The following is a 21,689-nucleotide window of genomic DNA, read 5'->3' as shown; positions in this document are numbered from 1 at the left end:
ATTGGTTTTTACTTCCGTCCTCCCTTCTAATCGGTCAATCGTGAGTCGCTTACAGGGCTGCATTAAGAGATGAGAAGAAGAGACAGGGACAGTACAACAGGGTACGGGTTATTTTCACACGATGGCGTTACACAACGACGTTACTAGCTTCTCGATTAAAGCGCCTTACTGTAGATAAATTGTATTTATGAATTTTATGTATTTGTATGTGTGTTTCAGGGAAAAGTAACATCTGATTTTAATCGATTAGGATAATGTTCATAAAATCTTTTGCATACTTCAAAATAAGATAAAAATCCATTGCCTTGGAATAATACATATTCAACTTTCTCTTCAATAGAAAATGACATGAAAATTCACTAATCTTTACTCTTAGTGTAAGACTAACTTATTATAACGAAATTCTTTTCTTTATTCCAATTACAAGATTGCAACAATATATAGATATTGATGACACTGCAATCGTATGGCAACTAATAAACAGAATCAAATCGGCGTGGCTCAAGTCAATTATTTTGATCTACAAAAGTAACGGAGATTATCGGGTAGCCTTTCCAAGGTGGTGCACATAAGGGTAACGCTAATGTTAACGGCACGTCAACTGTAGTTCGATATTAACTACAGAAGAATATACAATCAAAATGTAGGGTTCTACTTGGAAATTAAAAAATGATCTGTGCAGCTCATTCCAATGTTATCTCAAGGTCAAACAATTATCATCATGATATGTTTCCCTTGATACTATACAACTTTCATCTAAAGAATTTTTTTCATATTTCCATTAGTTACAGAAATAATCGCAGATAAACACTTAAAGTACATACTATATGTACGTACGTTTGTCGAAAAAAATAATAGATTCGGAAAAGCTACTGTTATTACTTCAATGTTGAGCTAATAATTGTCTGATGGATGGGCAAAAGAGTTTAAGCAAAGAGGAAATCTTTTCTTTGATGTAAATCAGAGTTATTAGTTTCACAGGGAAGCGCATGTAATATTTAAAATGCAATGTAAGATTAGGTGTTAGATTTTGGATATATTATTAAAATTCCAGGTAAAGGAGTGGAAAAGAAATGAAATTAACATGTACTATTAGAATCATAAATAAAAGACAGCAGCAATGTAGTAGAAAATATTAGTACACTTATCCTGCTGACGAAAATTTCAGTTATACCTTTTTGCCCACCCACTAGAGAATTTCAAATGACTCCACAAAGTGTTCGGCTTAGAATCATTTTATTCGCAAAGAATTAAAGATAGATAAACAGTATTAGTAAAATCATTTTTATAGACTAAATTTTTGGGATATGGATATTAAAACGTCTTTATTTTTTTATTTCTTTTTATTTAATATTTTATTCGGTTTAAGTGGCAAGCATTTCGTGTGACTTGTCACTCTGATATAAAAAATTGAATGACTAAAAAATCATTACTATGATAAAAATGACTATAAAGAGATTTTAATAATATATACTTTCGCGCAAAAATCATTCCCGCATGAATGAATACATTTTCAAAGCTTAATTATTTTACATAGGAACTTTTGCAGTTATAAATTTAATCAGTCTTTTCTTTTTCTTACAACTAAATAAGCGTAAGAGTGTATCATTTTGCTTTGATACACCTTTGCGTAAGTTAAGTAAGAAAATAGATTTTTACTGATAATTTTCTTTGGTCTTGAAATCAATTTATTATCAAGACGAGTATAGTTATTTAGAATCATCAAAATGCACGAACAATAAAATAATGATAAATTACGTACTGTTTCGAATAGGAACAGTAGTAATCAAATTATCGTGCAAATCGATTTTCATGCGATAATCTATTTAATCTACAGTCGATTTATCACAAAATGTATTTCTTATATAAAAATATTATATAATATTAAACCTTAAACATTATCATCTGAATTTAGTCAAGTTCAAGCACTTTTAAATAATAGGCATAATTTAATGAAGAAAATATATTAATAATTTTCCGGTCCTAAGACGTTTTCAAGAATTGACACATCTTCATTTTCTGGAATTAATCCGTCATTGATATTTGTGACTTTAATTGCATTATTTCCAGAAGATTTTTCTGTTGATTCAATGCAAGAAATATTTAACCCTAATTTGCAAAGATTTAATGCAGTCTTTTGTTTGTGTTCTACAGTCTTTACTACTAACATTTTATCATTCTGATTTTCTAGAGAAACTTGAGACATAGAATTTGTCATATTACCAGTCTTTAGTTCTGCAGTTAATTCTGCTATATTATTGAATGATATAGTCCTATCTCTCCTACTTAAAAGATTTTTTAGCTCTGGATTTGCCAAAAATGGTTTACATCGTTTAGTATGTATCTTCATATTGTCCAGACGATTGAAAGGTTTGTCACATCCAGGACAATGAAATCTATACATAAGACATATATTATAAATAAATAATATTAAATGATTATTGACATATTGTCCGCCATATAATGTTAATATATATTTTAAATACCTTAGAAGAAAAATAAAATTATTTAATTGCTTTATACTGCATTTAATATTTTACATTGTTATCATAATATTAAAAGTATTTCAAACTTTCTGAATATGATTGGTGCTTTAATTTAAATACTTCAATTAGTTCTAATATTTCCAGTCATTAATGAATTTCTCATTTCTTCATTCAGTGAAGTAAGAGATCATTAAGAAACTATTAGAAAACATACCTAATTTTGCTATGTACTGCCATGTGAGCAGCTAAATGAGACTGCTGACCAAACGACTTTTCACAGACATTACATTTGTACTTTCTAATACCTTCATGTTTTAAAAGATGTTCTTTTAGTATTTGACTACTCTTATAGACATTTGGGCATAGAGTACATTTATATTTTGCAGCAGCGTGAACCTATGAATATAATTTGTGTTTTTAATTATATTTCAAATCAGTAACTAATTAATTTTAAATAAATTAACAAAATATATCTTACATTTTGATGATTGTGTAAAGCTTTTCTTGACTTGGTGTGTTTGCCGCATATGTTACATACATAATCTTGCATGTGAATGTTTCTATGATGTGTTTCTAATGCTTCTGCATTAGATAAATAAGCAGAACATAGTTTACACATAACAGCTTTATCTTTGTTGTGTACGATCATGTGTGCACGTAATCTGCTTTTTGAATAAAACTCTTTCCCACAAAGTTTACAATTAATATCCTATAACAGTTTTTAAATGAATAAATAAAATACGGCAATTAATATATTATTGAATAGATTAATCAATTTTATTGATGGTACCTTCAATGGTTTATGAGTGGCATTATGATAACTTAATATTTGTCTACTGGAACTTGCAAAATCACAGAGCTTACACTTGTATGGACGGGCACCTGTATGAGTATTAATATGCTCTTCTAATAAAATGGCATTTACATATCGTTTTTCACACAGGTGGCACGCAAATGGTTTAATTTTTAAATGACTTTTTCTGATATGGCATCGAACATTGCTAACAGTAACTGTGGTAAAGTCACAAGCTTTGCATTGATAGGGCTTCATTTGTAAATGTCCCCAAATATGTACCTACAAGAATTCAATATGGCTATTATTATGTATTTTATTACAAATTTGAATAATTTCTTACGTATAACAAAAATAATTTGTACAACTTACCTGACACTTATCCATCCTGAGATAAAGGGAGCCACAAATATCGCAGCGTATATTCTTTTTATTAATTATCGTTATATTCTTTTGGACTTCTTCTAAATTTACTATCGACATGTCCACCGTGTAATAAGTCTCAATAGCTTGTTTTTGTTCGTCACTTATCAATTCGGAGATTTTTCCAAACGATCTATCTTTACTTTTAATTTTATTAAAACTATCTTCACTGAATCGAGATGATGAACGTTTGCTGAGGTTGCATTCTATCTCATTTGTAGTACTTTGGTCTGTTACATCTATTGCAATGCACGGTTCTGTGGAATCTCCCTGCATCATTTTTAGATTTAATAATTCGTTAGATTGTGAAGACCTTATAACGGTTACACGATTTTGTTCTGTAAATATCTTTGATTGCGGATTATTAGAAGCATCAGAGGGCTTAATAATATTTTGTACTGTTACTAAATTAGTCTCACTATTTTCAGTTTTTTCAGATTCCTCTACCAGTGAACAAGATATCCGCGTTAAATCTATCTTTTTCCCTTTTTGATCATGATTCTTCACTACAATTTTATCTTTCTGTATCTCATTACGAATCAAAACAAGCTGATTTGTCTTTTCAATTTCACTAGGAGGAATACTTTCTGCTTCTCCTTTCTCTTGCTTTACAATAACTGATATTGCTTTACCTTTTACAGACCAATGTTCTGTATTGTTCAAATAGCTGTCAGGTTTTTCTGTGTTTTTACCATCAGATTCCATTTCTCTTAATTTATTAATTACTAAATCATCATCAGTATGATTTTCATTATTTATGTATACAATATTAGGTTCCTTAACTTTGGTATAAATTATATTTGAGGATGTGTCCACTACTGCCACCTGTTCCTTCAGTGCCTCTTGCTCAACATGTGGTTTGGTTTTGTGTGGAGAGGTTTCAATATTATTAATCACACTATTGGACTTATCATTATCATAAATAACATGCAGGTAGCTTCCTTTGCATTTGTTATCCAAATTTTTTAAACTACTATTTAAACTATCACTCTTACCCATATCAGTTTGGATTATTTTTTCTTTTTCTTCTTCCCTCTTTCTTCTTTTTCTGCTGCCTGCTGAGAAACTGACTCCTCTCATCTTCTCCAATTTGTTTTTCCGTCCTATTCTACGTCCTACAGGCTGATGTGTATTTATACTAATGTCCTCCTCATCTTTTTGCGGCGAGTTCAAGTTATTCGTTGACCTTGTACGAACTGCAGTCTTTCTCGATATATTGTCGTTTAAATTTTTATGTTTTAAATTGTTTGTATTCTCTTCTAAATTACTAGCATCACGCTGGTCATTCCCCGATATTTTTTCACATGAAATTACATTGTTTAAATGTACCCTAGTTTGTGTAACCGAGTGAACATCATTAATAGGGGAAATATTTCCGAGATTGATGTTTTCTTCTTTTCTTTCAGTCCTGTAGTACGACGTATTATTTTCGGACAGATAATTTTTTGTACTCTTTATACTTTCAGGTGATAATGCCTTAGCTTTCCGTTTTGTCTCATTCGCAGATGGAATAGCGTTCTCCTTATCAGATTCAGCATCGCTATCTTGTTGGAACTTCTCATCTGTTGTATTTGGACTCTATGAAATAGAAACAAAATATTTCCAATCTTTCCAAAATGAAATGTTAGCTTCTAAATATTTTAATTCTATAATTTAAAAAAAAGTATTTTGATTACGTAGGCTATGATCAGTAAAATCAAAATGTTCTTAAAATCATATACAGCAAGTGAATACAAAAATTAAATCTTATTCTTTTTAGGATTTTAAATATTAATTTCGAAATATTCTATATATTTTTATATCACATATAAAAATAAAAATGTTATTCAATCTTCTTCGTCTAAATTGTTTCAAACGATATATGTGGATTACTCCGGAGGCGGAGGAATTTCAAAGATTTCGGGGACATTTTTTTAAATTGAGCTATATATCTTTTCATACACTTTTTTTATAATAGGCTCGATTTTCTCTATAAAAAGTATTCAAGCACAGAAAACGATAAGTTTAAAAGGTATTTTAGCTTTAAGTTCATACAACTTATCTTATGAAAAGCAAGAAGGAACGTAAAGCAGCGCTTTTACGTTCATGTTGTCTTTGTATTTCATACAAGTTTTACAAACTTGAAATTAAATATCTTTTAAATTAATCGTATATGAAAGAGTACATGATTCAATTTAAGAAAATATAAATACCTTTTAGTAAATAATATATAAATATACAACTATTATTTAAAATATAATATACAAAATACAAATATTTAGAACGCCTCCAATTCCAGTGTAGCTTATATAACGCGTGAATGTCCCAAATTTTTAAATTTTGCATAATAAAATTTTTGTCTATTCCCTATCATTTTAAAGCTGTCTTCGTTTGTTTATAAGAAAAATATTGGTATATTTTATTTTCTCTAACAACAAGTAGATATGGGCAAATGTGAGATTTTAGTTAGATAATGTATCAAGTTACAATAGCTTACAGCCTGCAAGCCCTCTTGTACCAGATGACAGCGATCGTAAAAGTCGCAGAAGAATTCCAGGATGCCCAAACATCGCAAACAAACAATCTGCGGTAGCCCATCATTCTTCTTTATCTGAAACAACAAAAAGAAACTTCTGTGTCCAAAGAATGATCCACGTTATCTTTATAGATAGTATAAAAAAGCACAACACTTTACTAGAAGATATACCCCAATTAATCACAATCTATTTTGCAATAAAATAAGACTAAATCTAAATGACTTTAAATTTAGTAATAATATACTGCTATTTCTACTATCTTAGAATTCTACAGAGGAATTATATTAGTAACAGAACAAACCTCGTTGACTCGTATCTTTTATGTACATGCAAGATAAAAATAAATTACCATGCAAGATGAGTTAGAAGTGGTATGGAGAAAAATAAGGCTGAAAATCAAATAATTAGCGGTCCCAAAAATATCGTACCTTTATTGAGAAAAATTGTAGAATCCTTAAACAAATGTATGCTTTTTTCTTTATTGTCGAAAAATTGTTATATACGCTAATTCATACTGCACATTAATAACATATTAATGTTTACCTTAAGATATATACACAGTATATATAGTGTATATATATACAATATATATATCGACTTACTTATTACCTACTAAATGGAAAAATAGATTGGTTTAACAAACGTCTTGTACAAAATAATAATTATTGCTTATCACTTATGTTATCTGAGGAAAGAGTTTAAATGTTAGACATAATATCCTTCGCACGATTTTATTAACAGTTCTCACGGGGAACAATTTGTCCCGAGGAAAAGTAATAATCATAGTTCATACATAATTCTTTGCGCTCTTATCTTGGAAACGCGGTAAACAAGTAGAACGTTTCACTTTGTAAAAAAAAGTTAAAGTATTATACATATACTGAATATCCTGAAGCATTGTATAAAATAATAACTAAAACATTATCAATTCATTATCATCATTAACTAAATTCTGCTCCATATAAAACTATTATATTCTAAGTAAAAATAATGAAAAAATGTATATCATAATTATTCCTATTTTTTATTATTTAACAATTATTTCATGTAACATCCCTTTCAAAATATTCAATATAGTTCCTAAATTATATTGGAACAATTTGAGCACAAAGAATTACTACTAATTTTCTTCTGGAGGAAGATCAATGTTGCACGTGATACGTACTCAAAGAATCATTAACGATATTTTTCATTCACCAATGCTCTTGCTTAATACATGAATAAAATATATGTTGAATTGACCAAGGCACTTACGACATAGTTCTACGTTTTTCTTTCTAGCAAATCACATAATATGCTTTCTTACATAATTTATTGTATGCGCTACCCTTATAGCAAAATATCTGTTAGTTTTAATAATATAAGATCTATCGGAAACAATAGTCTACTTAAATCTAAAGACTTTTCATCATCAATCAATAATAATATATTTTGCAAATTTTCAATTTTCTTATATGAATCATTATTTTTGCTCTGAATCTTCATCTATATACATCTGTAATTTTACATATAAAATAGAATCGAAAATATAATAAAATACACTTTATACATGTATTATTTAAAAGTTTTGCAGTTCTATTAAAAACAGTCATGTAAAAATATGTAGAAAATATTTTTTTTCACTTCTATATTCTTTCTTGGTCGGAGTTTTTGACTTTGGAAGCCCTGTATTTACATCTTTTCATGAATTAATCTTTCCTAGAAAGTTAACTGTGCGATAGACATACAAATTTTCCATAAAAATGAATCCAATAATACTCTTTGGCTTCCTTACAATTATAAGTATCAATCGTGACGTTTCTTTTTTTAATTTTTGTTATGTCTTATTCCAATATTCTGTCATGTTTCATGGCTTGTCTTTATTATAGCTTTGGTAAATTCTAATCAATAATGTTTCACGTGCAAAAATATTTTCTAATGTAGTATATGTAAATGGAAAAAATACTTAGGAGATACTAGTAGTCTCTTAAATGCACACCTACTACATTATATACAAAATGACGACTAACTTACTGTAAAAAAAGAAAGAAGAAGGAAAAACAAAAAAAGAAACGAGCGACGAAAGAGGAAAAAAATTGAGTGATCCCTATTGCAATTATTCACCCGATAATATAAGTTACTCCAAAATTTAAAAGTAAAATTAATCAATATCATGATTAATATTGCTGAATTTTTCATGATTAAAAAAGCTTTTACTTTTAATTCTTGCAGCAATATTTTTGAAAATTTTGATTTATTGAATAACTAATGCTTTACCGACTAACTTAACGTTGTTTGACTAAGAGTTAAAAAAACGTCTCTTTTGGAAAGTCCTAGCTCACCCATGAATTAAGTTAAGTCTTAAAAAAATATGAGAGTTATGTCAGTACCGTTACTTTTCGTTGGACGCAGTGGAAGCAACGTCGCCACTAGATGCGTTCTTCTGTTTGTTATTACTAGTCTTTTTTTCTTCAAAGTGTCTTTTTCTATGTACCTTCATGTTATCACGCCTATTAAACTTTCGTCCGCATTCCGGACAGGCATGCTTTTTCTCACCGTGCACGTGTCGGTGTGCAGCCAGATGACTAGCTTGTGCGAATCTTGCACCACACTTTTGGCAGATATGTTTCCTCAGCCCTTCGTGCTTCAATAGATGTTCGTTTAGGAATGCTTTGGAGGCGTATCTATTGTTACAAACATTGCACACGAACGGCTTAGGATTTGAGTGTTGTAACACGTGAGCCTTATACTTGGACGCGACTTTGAACGTTTTACTACAAACTTCACAAGTGTATGTAGTCGCGTGACGCGTTTTAATATGCTCATTCAAAACTGAAAGACTTGAATACAGGTTGTAACAGAATCGACACCTGAAATTGCGACGATTTTTTAAATGTACGCTAGCTATATGACTTAATAATCTCGTACGATACGGGAACACTTTGCCACAATATTCGCAAGCTAAGTTCTGCGGAGGTAAGTGTGATTTCATGTGGATTTGTAGAGACACTTTGTGATGATAACTTTGACCGCAGTCTGTACAAGAATAAGGTCTCACACCTTTGTGCACGTTGTCGTGCTCCATTAAATAAAATTTCGACTTGAACCTTTTTGGACATTTTGGGCATTGTATCGGTCTAGGATTAGTATGTGAGCATCGAATATGCTTCATTACATCGGACTTGCATACGAATTTAGCGTTGCACAAAATGCAAGTATACTGCTTAATACCGAGGTGGGTTTTCACGTGAACCATACATTTGTCTTTACGTTCATAGAACTTACAACACAATTTACAAGAGTAGCCGTTTTGATTATCCGTGACGACATGTTCGACGTTATCGTCGACACGAATTTCTTCTCCGTCGATCCTGAAAAGTTCTTCCGGGTTTTGAGAAGCCTGCCATTTTTGCTCGAATTCAGCAGAATCCTTCAATTTCGTTGAACTGCCATTCTTCAGGCTACTGTTGATAATGGTGTTTATTATACTATTTACTTCTACGCAACTTTGATTTTGTAAAAGACCAACGATTGCCTTGTCCACCAAACAGGAACCCTGATCTGGAAATACTCGCGCTCGAACAGTAGCTACATCGTCACTTTCCTTTTTACATAATTCTACAGTAAAACTAATATCTTCAATATCGCTGCTTTGATTTCGGGATTCTTTTACAGAAACTTCGATGTTTGGAGAATTTGACACGATACTTAGAAGTTTATTTAATGCTGATGTTGGAATTTGTATAGTGTGCGGATCTTGCTGCTTCCCAACCAGTTTCTCACCAATTTCATTAGGGCTATTATGTGGACTAACAGTTATTTCTGTGGCAGTATTATCATGACTTCTAAGTCTATTTGCAATTGGCGTATCAGTCACTGTTTCGTTTGTAGCAGTTGTTTCTGTACTTTGTCTACTTCTAAGCCATCGCGTGGGAGTCGTTTCAGAACTTTGAACAATTTGTATATTCTCTGTATTGTCTCCACTTGTACTTTGAATATTATTCTGCTCTTTTGAAGCTTCTTCATTGCCTTTCACTTGTTGACTCCTCAAGTTTCTCTGAGTCTTTGTAGCTGTTCTTAAAACACGTTGCTCTACTTCTTTAACACTTCCATCATTAGGAGAATTAAGATTTTTGTTGGTTTCATTGTTGTTGTTGTTTGTTGATGTACTTGGTGTTGTATCTTCAGTCTTTACTTCAGCCTAGAGATAGATTGAAATAAAAGTAGAAGTGGGTACCAGAAATAGTTTTATTGAAGAAAATGAATTTAATCCGGTATTTGTGGTACATACTTTTTATTATAAATACAAATATATTAAAAACTGCATATTTAATAAACAATTTTTTATGTTATGATTGAAAATTGTTTTATGAACCAAAATACCAGATGATACCACTTTATACTATTTGAATTTCAAAGAAAAAAGTGAGCTGCATGCTCTGGTAGCATCATAGATGAGCGGTAGAGCTATGTATTAAATTTGAATACGAACTTACAATCTCTGTTAAGGGTGGTAGATTGTATCGATCGCGTAACACTTGTTGGGTGCGAAGACACTCCTCTTGGAAGTCGCAAACGAATTCGAGCTTGCCCAGACATTGAACACAGATCGCCTTGGGCAGAGGATCCCTTTCATCTATCTGCGATTCAAACAAAATATCTAAATACTAAATATATGTGATTTTTAAAATCTTACTTGAAGATCTGATTCTGTACAAATTTTAATTGAACTGACAAACCATATTTTGTCTTGTTAAAGAACAATTATGAATATATAAACAATTTAATTAAAACCCTACCGCTCTGTAGATACACCATTCTGAAAATTCTTATAATCTGGTACCCACTCTAATAATACATATTGCTAACATTCATACTTATCAATATAATTATGTAAATACAATAATATTAATAACCATTTACAAATATCTAAAAACAAATATATAGTGTTTATATAAAAAATATTGGATATAGAATTAACAATTATTTTCTTATGTTTATATAAACTTGAAAAAGTAAAGATAGATTACAAAAATGAATACTTTCAAATCCAAATTCACTTTTGTGTTAATCAGATTCCAAGAACAAATTACGTTTACAAAACATTGATTACAAAATATTTCATTTTAAAAAAAGGTATAAAACATAATATAATCATAAAATAAAGAATAGCAATATGAGGATAATAAACGATTACTTACAAACTAGATATCTTATATTTAATAAAATAGTCATTGTTGTACAGTATATAATCATAACATACAATTATACATATCTCTAAATCATAAACATATTACATACAATTATTTAGGATTTATTTAAGAAGTCTTTAAGTCTACGTAAACAATTTGACACACATTTGGAATAATAATATGAAACTGAAATAAATATTTTTTTCTCAAAACAAACATAAAACATAGAAGTATATACGATATTAGTACTAAAACTACACAAGTGAAAATTAATGCGAATAAAATATAATAGAACAAAGGTAGCAAAAAAAAAAAAAAAAAGAAAGAATATCTTTTCTTCTCATGCTCTTCTCCCCTCCGGCCATTTTTCTAACCCCCTCCTCTAACTACAAACGGGGCCCGGACCCCATGACACACCTCTTACATTTGCACTCACCAGAATGTTGATTTTTGAGTGGATCTTTAATCCTAAAAATCGTTTGGTGCCTTCCTCACCGAAAACATCAATGTAGATACTCTCGCACTGACCGCAAAGTCGACAAATTTGCGCGTCTCCCTCCCCTAACTCCATTTTTGTTTACGTTGAAGGCTGCCTGAATTCGCTTTCGACTACTTGATCGCACTGAAAATTTACCATGGAACCGATGCTTGTATTATTTGGCCCGATCCCCGTATCATCAGCCGCTTGTTTCAACGATGCCACGAACTCAACCAGATTACCGGCAAAATAAATAGAAATGAATTAAACAAAAGACAAAATTTTAACGTCAGCGTTACTACTTGCTCGCTGATCTGACACGGGGATGTAGCCGCGTTCGGGCCAGACCAGCATACATTCACTTCCCTTCCCCTCCAACGTTGTACGAATTTCGACCAATCGAAAACCTCTGTTTTGCATTACACATTTACCGTGTTCGTAATTGGTCGCTGCCATCGCGGTCTAACTTGAAGCATTGTATATAGACCGACAGTAGATCGACAAAGTGATTGAAAATTTCGACTTTTTTCTTGGGTTCTTCTATTTTTGAATCTTCTAAGGCACGTAAAGAATAAAGCGATAAGTTTATATTATTGTAGCCATATTGACATTAACAATCAGTAATGACGCATTGCTGCTCAATTATCGTATAGCCTATTTCACATCTATTTCATACAAATCTAAAAGTTTTATCTATTTTGTGTTTATTTCTTTATCACTTACTTTGTGTCCTTTTATATTTCATGTTATATATTCACAGATTAATGGTAACTAACTAATTTTGGTGTTGTGTATTGTGCATTTAAGTATCTACTATTACACTCTTGAGATTGATATTTTGTAACTATAATGATATTTCGTAACGTGTTTAATATATATGCGGTATGTAGTTCATATTTATCCAGTTTTCTGCCCCTAATAATATTTACATTTTTATTTATTAATTTATTTTTGTTTTTTGTATTGTTCATAAAAATAACAAGAAGATAAACAACATATGATATAATGAAAGTATCGTTTCAATTTTTCGATGAAGTTAAATTTAATACAGTAGTACGATGTAAAGAAATATATTAATTTTAGTTATTAAAATAATCAAGGAAATAAAATAATATTTATCGTAAAGATATGAATGGGTATATACTCTCTAAGGGAATTTCAATTTGTTTAAAATTTAGAGTTATGTTGTTATGTTTTGTATTTTAGGTTAGGTTGTGAAAGAGTTTAAATAAATATTAATGACGGAAAGATACAAACATTTAATTGTAAAAAATGTACAAGATTTGTGAACGTCATAAGAGAATTTAAGTGATATTGGTGATTCGTATAATTTTACGATATTATTGATAACCAAAGTATGAATATTTACAAGTATTGATTCATTTTATATTTAATATACAATATCTTATTTGTAAGTATCGAATATTTTAAAACTATTAATTTAATTACTATTAATTTAAGAATTATGGATTATTATTTTATAAATCTCTTGTTAATACTAAGTGATATTTAAAAACTGTTTTACATATGTTTCAAGAAATGAAACTTCATTTATTTTTATTGTATAACATGTAAATGTTAATTTATAAAGGTGAAATATTTAAAAAATGATTTAAAAATGAGCACTTTAAACAACTCTGTTATAATCTGTTATGAAAATCCAAAACCAATGAAAGAAAAAGCATTTTCAAGAAAAAAGAAAGTACAAAGAAATGTAAAACGAACATTCTATGAAAGTCCACTGAAACATATCCAATTAAGGTAATAGAAAATGCAAAGAGAATTTGTACGATATGTATAAAATATAGACATATATATACTCACAAGTATTTGTTTTTGTAATTGTAGTAGCAAAAGATGGGCACAAGCACAAAAACGACTATTATTTAATACTAACCAAGTCTTTAACAAAAGAAAAGATTCTTTTTGCTTTGCAAAAGAGTCTTTACAAGATAGTGTTATTATTTTAAGCGATAATGAAAATGAATCAAATAATAAAGATGATGAAAGTAAACAAGAACTACAAACAAGAAAGAGATTCTTAGATTTATCAATAAATGGTGAAGGAGGTCCTCATTGTAATTCAAATGAAACATTAAGTCAAACGAAAACTGCAGTAGAAGGACCTCCAAGGAAGAAAAGGAAAAAGAACATTGTTGCACTATCAGAAAATAATTCAACTTGTCCTTCAGTATCTAATACAATTATTGATTTAGATGATGAAAACACAGGTAACAAATATGTTTCCTACAAAATAATAACATTTTTCTAGCTAAGAATATTACTGCAATTTAATTTTTTATAGCTTTGGTATCAGATTCTATAAATCAAAGTTTAGATGATATTGTTGTGGTATGGTCATCAACAAAAACTGTCCCATCACCTGCAGAAACTATTCCATCGTCTGTAGAAACTGTTCCACCATCTGCAGAAACTGTTCCACAATCTGTAGAAATTCTTGTGCCAAGTGTAAAAACTCCACCATGTGCAAAAATTCCACCACAATCTGTGAAAATTTCACCATGTGCAAAAACATCTCTACCATCTGTAAATCAATCAAAAGAAGAACCTATAAATCGAAAGAAGAATGACAGAATTTTTATGATAGATACTACTCCAAATAAAAACAATCTTAGTTGCTTACAATCCAATGAAGATATATTGCAACAATATGAAACAAATACTGAAAAGGATGCAAAAAACAAAAAAGTAGAAGAAGAAGAAAGCGCGAAAACTTGTTTACCTTTCAGCAAACGCAGATTGAAATTTCCTAAACCTCATAATATAAGCAAAAACATTATAATGACAAAACCAAAGACAACTCAAAGATTAAGAAATTTGAAACGATCAGCAACAAACTATACTACATCTACATTTACATCTACTACATCTACTATATCCACTACATTTAATACACCTGCTACATCTACTATATCCACTACATTTAATACACCTGCTACATCTACTATATCCACTACATTTAATACACCTGCTACATCTACTATATCCACTACATTTAATACACCTGCTACATCTACTATATCCACTGCATTTAATACATCTATTATACCTACTATATCCACTACGTTTGATACGTCTACTATACATACTATATCCAATACGTTTGATACGTCTACTATACATACTATACCCAATACATTTGATACGTCTACTATACATACTATATCTAGTACAAGTACATTACCATTTGTATATAATATGCCGGTTGCATATAACTATCCTAATTTATATGAATTTCCTAATCCTGGATTTCAAACTACTTTTGAGCCTAGCTTTATATCATATCCTCAATTATCTACAACTGGATCATCTGTACCTCAACCACTTAATAGCTTACGGGAAATAGTTATTGATGGCAACAATATAGCTATGGCGTATGATGATTGATTATTTAGAGATTATATTTAATTTATGTATTATAATTATATGTGCAGCAAAAATTTAATATTTTCTAGGTATCGTAAACATAAAATATTTGCGGAGGAAGGAATCCGGATAGTCGTAGAGTATTTCCAAAAGAGGGGTCATTCTGTTAAAGTATTTGTACCTCATTATAGAAGATCACTAAACCACCCATTACTTGAAAAGTTATACACAGATGGAATAGTAATTTTTACACCAAGTCGGGTTATCGGTGGTAAACGGATAACTCCTTACGATGATCGGTAAATTGTTTTTCTTTTTAGCTATTGTGAGAACTATTTATTTTATAAAATGGTATTCCTTATCACTTCTAGGTATATATTAGAATATGCAACAATGTGTGGAGGTATCGTAGTTTCTCTGGACCAATATAGAGATCTATATTTGGAAAAACCAGAATGGCGCGATACAATTGAAAAAAGACTATTGATCCCAACATTTGTAGGAAATTATGTTATGTTTCCTGAAGATCCTTTAGGTAGAGGTGGTCCTACACTGGAAGAATTTCTAAGACATTGAATGTAAAATGTAGTAAAGGATCGATGTAAATAGAAATTTAGTTTATACAGATAAGTTTTTATATTTTCTAATGGCTATTTAATTAATAATAAATTACAATACGTATATATGTGTATATACATATTGTAACTTATTTTATTTGTAATTACGAAAAAATTATAGATAGTATAAGAAAGATTAATGCATGAGAAAATATTTGATTAACCTAATTGACAGAAGAGAGCAGCATTTTTTTATTGTAAAAATATTTACATCTGTCAATTATTTTCCAATTTATCTTTTACATGTAAGTGCCTAAGATATAAATTATTTCGTATAGGTAATATAGTGGGGTGAAATTATTGTATGCTTAAAAATAGTAAAATGAAAAAGATATTGTTTCTAAACCATTGAAATAATACATTATAAAATAATATATCATTATATTTAATATACAAAAATAGTCTAATATTTAATTAATAAATGATTATATATTAATGCAATATTTTATACACAATTAAAAAAATAGAAATTAATTTACAATGGAAATACAAAAAAGATTGTTTTAATATAAGGTTTTGGAAAAATACTTCAAGTTCATAAATGTTCATTGAGTTGTACTTATATACTTGACTTAGTTTCAAAAAAGTGTTATTTTTCTGTAAACATAAATTTAGATCAATATTAAGGAAATTTATTTGTTTGTTTAATTGGAAAATTTAAGATCACTGAATAAAGAATCACTTTCAATAAATTATATAAACTAAATGTTAATTACTTATATACATATATAAAAATCAGTAATTTTTTGGTGACATAGAATTCCACATGGGTTTCCAACACCATTTACGAGATTTACGAATACTGTCCATATTTTCTTGCGCTGTTTCGCGCGCTAATCGTTGCATTGGATTTTTGTCATCAGAATTATATTCTGAATTTGATAATACTGTTTCGTGTTGAAAAGCAGAAGTCACGCCTAAGGAAGAATATTTTATATATTTTACTATTATTATATATAAAAAATCCTAATAGAAAATATGCTCATATAATAAGAGAATAATTACTCGCTTTGGCAAATAATTTTTCTAAGACGTATTGATCATCTTCAATTAGTTTAGGTTCGTCTGTCAGAGAACGTTCAAGACGTCGTCCAATTAAATGTGAGACACGTTCTCCTTCAAATAGAGCTGAGATAGCATGCTCTTCTAATCGTCTTTTTCTTTTTCCTTTACAACGATTTTTATTTAATTTTGACAACGTATCTTCATTCATATTCACATTACATGTTACTGTTTCGTTACTTCTATCTAAAATTTCAGTTACCTTAGTATCATTAGATAGACATTGTACAGTAGCCTTCTTATTTGATGTTTCATGTATTTTAACATCAGAATTTGATCTACTTGTTAATGCATGATCTTCATTTTCCAGTTTATTATTTAAGATGTTGTCTGCATTGTATTCAATATTTTTTGAAATTTTATTTTGGATTTTGTTGTCATTAGTACTTTCTTGATTTGCAGAAGAAAGTATATCTTCATTTTTTTTATGAAGATTACTCTCGTTTTTAATACCTTCTTTTGTTAAATTATCCTTGAACATTTCATAATTGTGTTTTAAAATATCTTGATCAATATTATTATTATGGCAACTTGAAACATAATGATTCTCCGTAGCGTGTGCTATTTGTATTACAGGTGTAGAGTTTGAGGTATTTTGACTTATATTTTTACTAAGTGTAGATGCTAATTTTCGCATTTTTTCAATTTTATTAGATGAAAATTTGGTAGACGAAGAAACTAGTCTAGATTGTCCGAATAACTGATCTATTTCACTAGAATTATTATCGATAGATTCATTAAAATTAAAAAGTTCAACTAAATCGGAAGTTTTAAATAATCTATGTTGACGTGGATCTTCTAAAACCTTATTTGCAAGAAGTATTTTAAATATTTGTCTGTGATACATCTGAAACAAAACATCATCTCATAAATACTTCGAAATATTCACCAAAAGAAAAACTTAAAATTTTACCTTTTCTTCAATAGTACCAGCAGTAATAAGTCTATAAATGGTAACTTTTTTGTTTTGTCCAATTCTCCATGCACGTGCTCTTGCTTGAGCATCAGTTGCTGGATTCCAATCCGGATCATAAATAACTACTCGATTTGCTCCAGTCAAATTTACTCCCAGACCTCCAACACGCGTAGTTAACAAAAACACAAAATATGATGGATCCTGCACGAAAAGGATCAAATTACAAAAAGACTTAAAATATTAATAAAATATATTTTCCGTTTATCGATATATATATATATATACCTTATTAAATAAACGAATTGTTTCTTGTCGTTGTGACATAGAAGTAATTCCATCCATTCTTAAATAAGAATATTCTTCGCTTTGTACTAGAGATTCTAAAACATGCATCATCTGCAAATAAAACTTTGTTATACATTATTTTGTACATAACATATGTTTATAAACAATTATATAACTTATTTACTTGTCTCCCTTGAGTAAAAAGAAGTACTCTATGTCCCTGTTTCTTCCAAATTTTAAGAAGGGACCGAACCACTATCATTTTACCAGAGCGCTTCCAGTATCCAAATTTCTCCAATGCTTCATTTGATACATCAATGTCTTCATCTGAATCCTAAATATACATTTAATTAAATAAAATGAATATTAGCGCGCTGCGTGATATAAATATTATAATATAAATTAAATTATAATTTAAATAAAATATATAAGTTATAAACTTACAACTGGATTTGTATAAAGAAACAAATCAGGATGATTACATATCTTCCTAAGCACTGATAATGCTATGAGGAGGCGAGCCCTGTATCTTCTGCTTACTGAATTACTCTTTTCATGCAAAATGAAACTAACATCTGCAGAACGCAAATATTCTTTATATAGTTCCTTTTGTTCTTCTGTTAAACTGCAAAACAGTACCTAAAAAAAACATGAATTGAGATATGAAATTATACATTCTTACAAAATATCCTAATGTGTAACAAACCTGTTCATTCTTTTCTGGTAGACTAAGATGATGTTGTACATCATTTTTTGTTCTTCGGAGCATATACGGTGTAATAGTATCTCTAAGCATTGTAGCGACCTGAAGCGCGATAGCTTCTTGCAAAGGAGAAGCATTTGTATATCCTCCACGAGTTATAGGGGTTGCACAATGCTCTAAAAATGCAGGTAAAGTGCCTAACTTGCCAGGTAGAATAAAATCAAAAAGGGACCATAGTTCTTTTAAGGAGTTTTGCATAGGGCTACCCGTTAACAAAAGTCGATGTGGTGTAGAGAATTCCTTTACTGCTTTACTGATCTACAAGAATTCAGTTGCAATTGCTTTTGTACCTAATTGTAAAATCGTCACAGATTAAAAGCAAGAAACTACCTTTGCTTGTGGATTTCTTATTTTGTGACCTTCATCAAGTATGACATAGTGCCATTGACTGGTTACAAGTAAATTTTTATGTATAAGCATACCAGAATAAGAAGTAATTAATACACCACCAGATTTTAAAGAGTGCATTAAATACTCCAAATTACCTGAAAAGATATTTATTAATAATATAAAAGTAATAAAATATCACATCATTATCATATATGTTAGTGTAGTAAGTAACAGATGATTTTATCTTACCATTATAAGTTCCACATTGATGTAGAACAGCCACTCTTAAAATAGGCCACCATTCATGAAAATGCTTTACCCATTGTTCCATTAGAGTAGCTGGACAAACAATTATAGTTGGTCCCAAACCTCTGAACCTATGAATAAGTAGTTATTATTAATTAAATATGTATTATGACTTTGTTAAAATAATCAATAAGCAGAAAGTATGTACCTTCCACCATCTGACAGTAATTCACTACAATCTAAACCTGCAAGAAATGCAATTACTTGAACAGTCTTTCCCAAACCCATTTCATCACCTAGTAACCCTCCTAAGCCACGAAGATGCAGTTCCCACAACCATTGTACAGACACTTTCTGATATCTAAAAAAATTAGTCAGTTTTATATATACACATAATAGATATATATATAAAAATCAATCTTTTAATTATTCATACTTATATAACTTTTTCCATATAGATTGAGGGATTTTAAATAAATTATCTATTTTGTGTAATGGTTCATCCTTTGGATAACCACTTTTCTCTACTCTTTCTCTATACATCTCTTCATTTCCATCATCCAAAACTAAAATTCACATAATTCTCTATTAATAAAAGTGACATATTATAATGATTAATTTTAAGATAAATCACTATGTTTACCTCTTTTTGAATGAACAGATTTGGTAAGAGATTTTCTCTTTTTACATGATTTTCCTTCATCTGCTATAAAATTAAAAAGAAAAACGATGCTTTATTAATAAATATTGTTTCAAATTAAACTAGTGATAATATGTACCTGAATCTATTTGTTCATCACTCGGTACATATTCACTTTCAGAATCATTAGTTATATCTGCAAATTTAACGTTTGTTGTATTTTCAATCAATGTCTCTTTAGTATTATCTTTGGAACTATTACAGGAAATGAATTCATTTTTTGAATGTTTAGCCTCTTTGGTAGAATTCTCAACTTGATTAAACTTACTATCTTCTGTTTCATAATTAATGTCATTGTTTTTATTTAAGCCTTTTGATGTTTCAAATTCAGAAACTAATTTCTTCTTATTAGGTTTGATTTTTTTTTTTTTTACTATTTTAAATTCTTTAGGATGAGTATTTAATAATTTTGATTTTTTAATTGTTATTGCTTTATTACTAGTATACTCAGATGCTTTTGAATTTTCTTTCAAACGTTTTCTTTGTTTGGCAAGTTCAGCCTGCTGTCGAAGGTATTTTTCAAGATCAAGTAAATGAGAGGATTTATTAAATGTCCTGAAAAATGAATATTAAGTTTAGTTTTTATAATTTTTACTTATAACAATTTTATTAATAACATATACCCTTTAGTTTTTAATAAATCAAACCGTTTTTCAATTGCTTGAAAGGGTGTAATCTCTCCAGTTTGAACTTGTTTTTCTAATTCTTTTTGTCCTGAACAATCTATAGTACCAGTTCCATTATCATTGTTTATTTCTTTTGAATCCTTTTTTGTTTTTATATTTGATTTCATGAAATTATCAATTTCTTTTGATGCTTCATTAAAAATGCTTTCCTCACTTCTTATTGACAAAACCTAATAATGTTTCTTTATTACTAACAGTATGATAAGAATAAATTAAATTTTATGTTACATATTGTATAATGGTATATGTTCGACTTTTTTAAATATTACAATTGCAGATAGTAAAAGTAATATATTATGTTTTATCGTTATATTTTAAATAAGATATAATATAAATTAAAAAGAAAGATGAGATAATTAACAAGAATGTTTTATATATTCTCTTCCGTTACAAAAATTTAAAAATATCCTAACTAAATCAATTTTATAATATAACCTTCTCTCTCAAACTGTTATCACTCTCATTTACGTGTATACCATTAAATTTTTCATTATCAAAAACTTGTTCTTGATCATCACTTTCCATGACTGCGATAATGAAATCAAATGATACCTTCACGTGTTACAATACAATCTGTGATAAACAATAATCAGAAAGTGGCAAAAAATTGAGAAAATGTAGAATTTTAAGAACTATATCTTAAATGGTTTTAATTTTAAATTATTAATTTTTCTGATAGAATATTTGATAAATAAACATTGTCATTCAACTTGCATAATATTACAATCAATGGAAATAGATATAACTGTTGTAATGCCTAGCTTTACCGGCATATTAAACGTTATTTCACGTAAATATTGTTAGATGGTAGCACTATAAATATAGTATCA

General features: G+C 29.3%; 3 protein-coding genes across 8 annotated transcripts; 1 reads left to right on the top strand and 2 right to left on the bottom strand.

The window, feature by feature from the left end:
* Nucleotides 1-1,324: 1,324 nt before the first annotated feature.
* On the bottom strand, nt 1,325-12,749 carry LOC100649326 (zinc finger protein 354A). The gene is made up of 8 exons (XM_048414722.1): nt 12,591-12,749; nt 11,826-12,422; nt 6,179-6,292; nt 3,652-5,280; nt 3,277-3,561; nt 2,965-3,195; nt 2,701-2,882; nt 1,325-2,396 (listed from the first exon to the last, which is right to left on the bottom strand). Exons 2-8 carry the CDS (start codon nt 11,958-11,960, stop codon nt 1,967-1,969), a joined length of 3,006 nt encoding a protein of 1,001 aa, XP_048270679.1. The 5' UTR covers nt 11,961-12,422; nt 12,591-12,749; the 3' UTR covers nt 1,325-1,966.
* Nucleotides 12,750-13,486: 737 nt separating this feature from the next.
* LOC100643564 (cell wall protein DAN4) lies at nt 13,487-15,879 on the top strand. Its single transcript, XM_012321174.3, is given in 6 exon segments — nt 13,487-13,628; nt 13,716-13,874; nt 13,877-14,098; nt 14,173-15,262; nt 15,344-15,553; nt 15,626-15,879. Coding segments are annotated over 5 exon segments (1,758 nt in total). The 5' UTR covers nt 13,487-13,628; nt 13,716-13,843; the 3' UTR covers nt 15,831-15,879.
* A 160-nt stretch (nt 15,880-16,039) lies between these two features.
* On the bottom strand, nt 16,040-21,610 carry LOC100643440 (DNA excision repair protein ERCC-6). 6 transcript variants are annotated; one of them, XM_020868402.2, is made up of 16 exons: nt 21,295-21,610; nt 20,797-21,029; nt 20,442-20,728; nt 20,253-20,309; nt 20,117-20,179; nt 19,910-20,039; nt 19,682-19,834; nt 19,477-19,604; nt 19,228-19,382; nt 18,841-19,155; nt 18,579-18,773; nt 18,319-18,468; nt 18,135-18,245; nt 17,847-18,050; nt 16,877-17,780; nt 16,040-16,788 (listed from the first exon to the last, which is right to left on the bottom strand). In XM_020868402.2, the coding sequence occupies exons 1-16, from the start codon at nt 21,382-21,384 to the stop codon at nt 16,607-16,609; spliced, it is 3,357 nt and encodes a 1,118-aa protein (XP_020724061.2). In that variant the 5' UTR covers nt 21,385-21,610; the 3' UTR covers nt 16,040-16,606. The 6 variants fall into 6 exon arrangements, with proteins under 6 accessions (XP_020724061.2, XP_012176567.2, XP_003394608.2 ...); XM_012321177.3 differs by having other exon boundaries at nt 20,253-20,728; XM_003394560.4 differs by having other exon boundaries at nt 20,117-20,176; nt 20,253-20,728.
* Nucleotides 21,611-21,689: the final 79 nt, after the last annotated feature.

The sequence above is a fragment of the Bombus terrestris genome, chromosome 3 (genome assembly GCF_910591885.1).
Source record: "Bombus terrestris chromosome 3, iyBomTerr1.2, whole genome shotgun sequence".
In the NCBI taxonomy this organism is placed as follows: domain Eukaryota; kingdom Metazoa; phylum Arthropoda; class Insecta; order Hymenoptera; family Apidae; genus Bombus; species Bombus terrestris.
Note: the sequence above shows the minus strand (reverse complement) of the source record. Positions and strands in the feature narration are given on the sequence as shown.

Coding starts and splice junctions, on each gene's coding strand:
- LOC100649326 (XM_048414722.1), bottom strand. CDS start 11,960: ATGGAGTTAGGGGAGGGAGACGCGCAAATTTGTCGACTTTGCGGTCAG. Junction 3,196..3,276: donor CCACTCATAAACCATTGAAG/GTACCATCAATA, acceptor AAACTGTTATAG/GATATTAATTGTAAACTTTG. Junction 2,883..2,964: donor CTTTACACAATCATCAAAAT/GTAAGATATATT, acceptor TTATATTCATAG/GTTCACGCTGCTGCAAAATA.
- LOC100643440 (XM_012321177.3), bottom strand. CDS start 21,384: ATGGAAAGTGATGATCAAGAACAAGTTTTTGATAATGAAAAATTTAAT. Junction 18,469..18,578: donor TTCTTTATACAAATCCAGTT/GTAAGTTTATAA, acceptor ATGTATATTTAG/GATTCAGATGAAGACATTGA. Junction 17,781..17,846: donor CTGGTACTATTGAAGAAAAG/GTAAAATTTTAA, acceptor GTTTTGTTTCAG/ATGTATCACAGACAAATATT.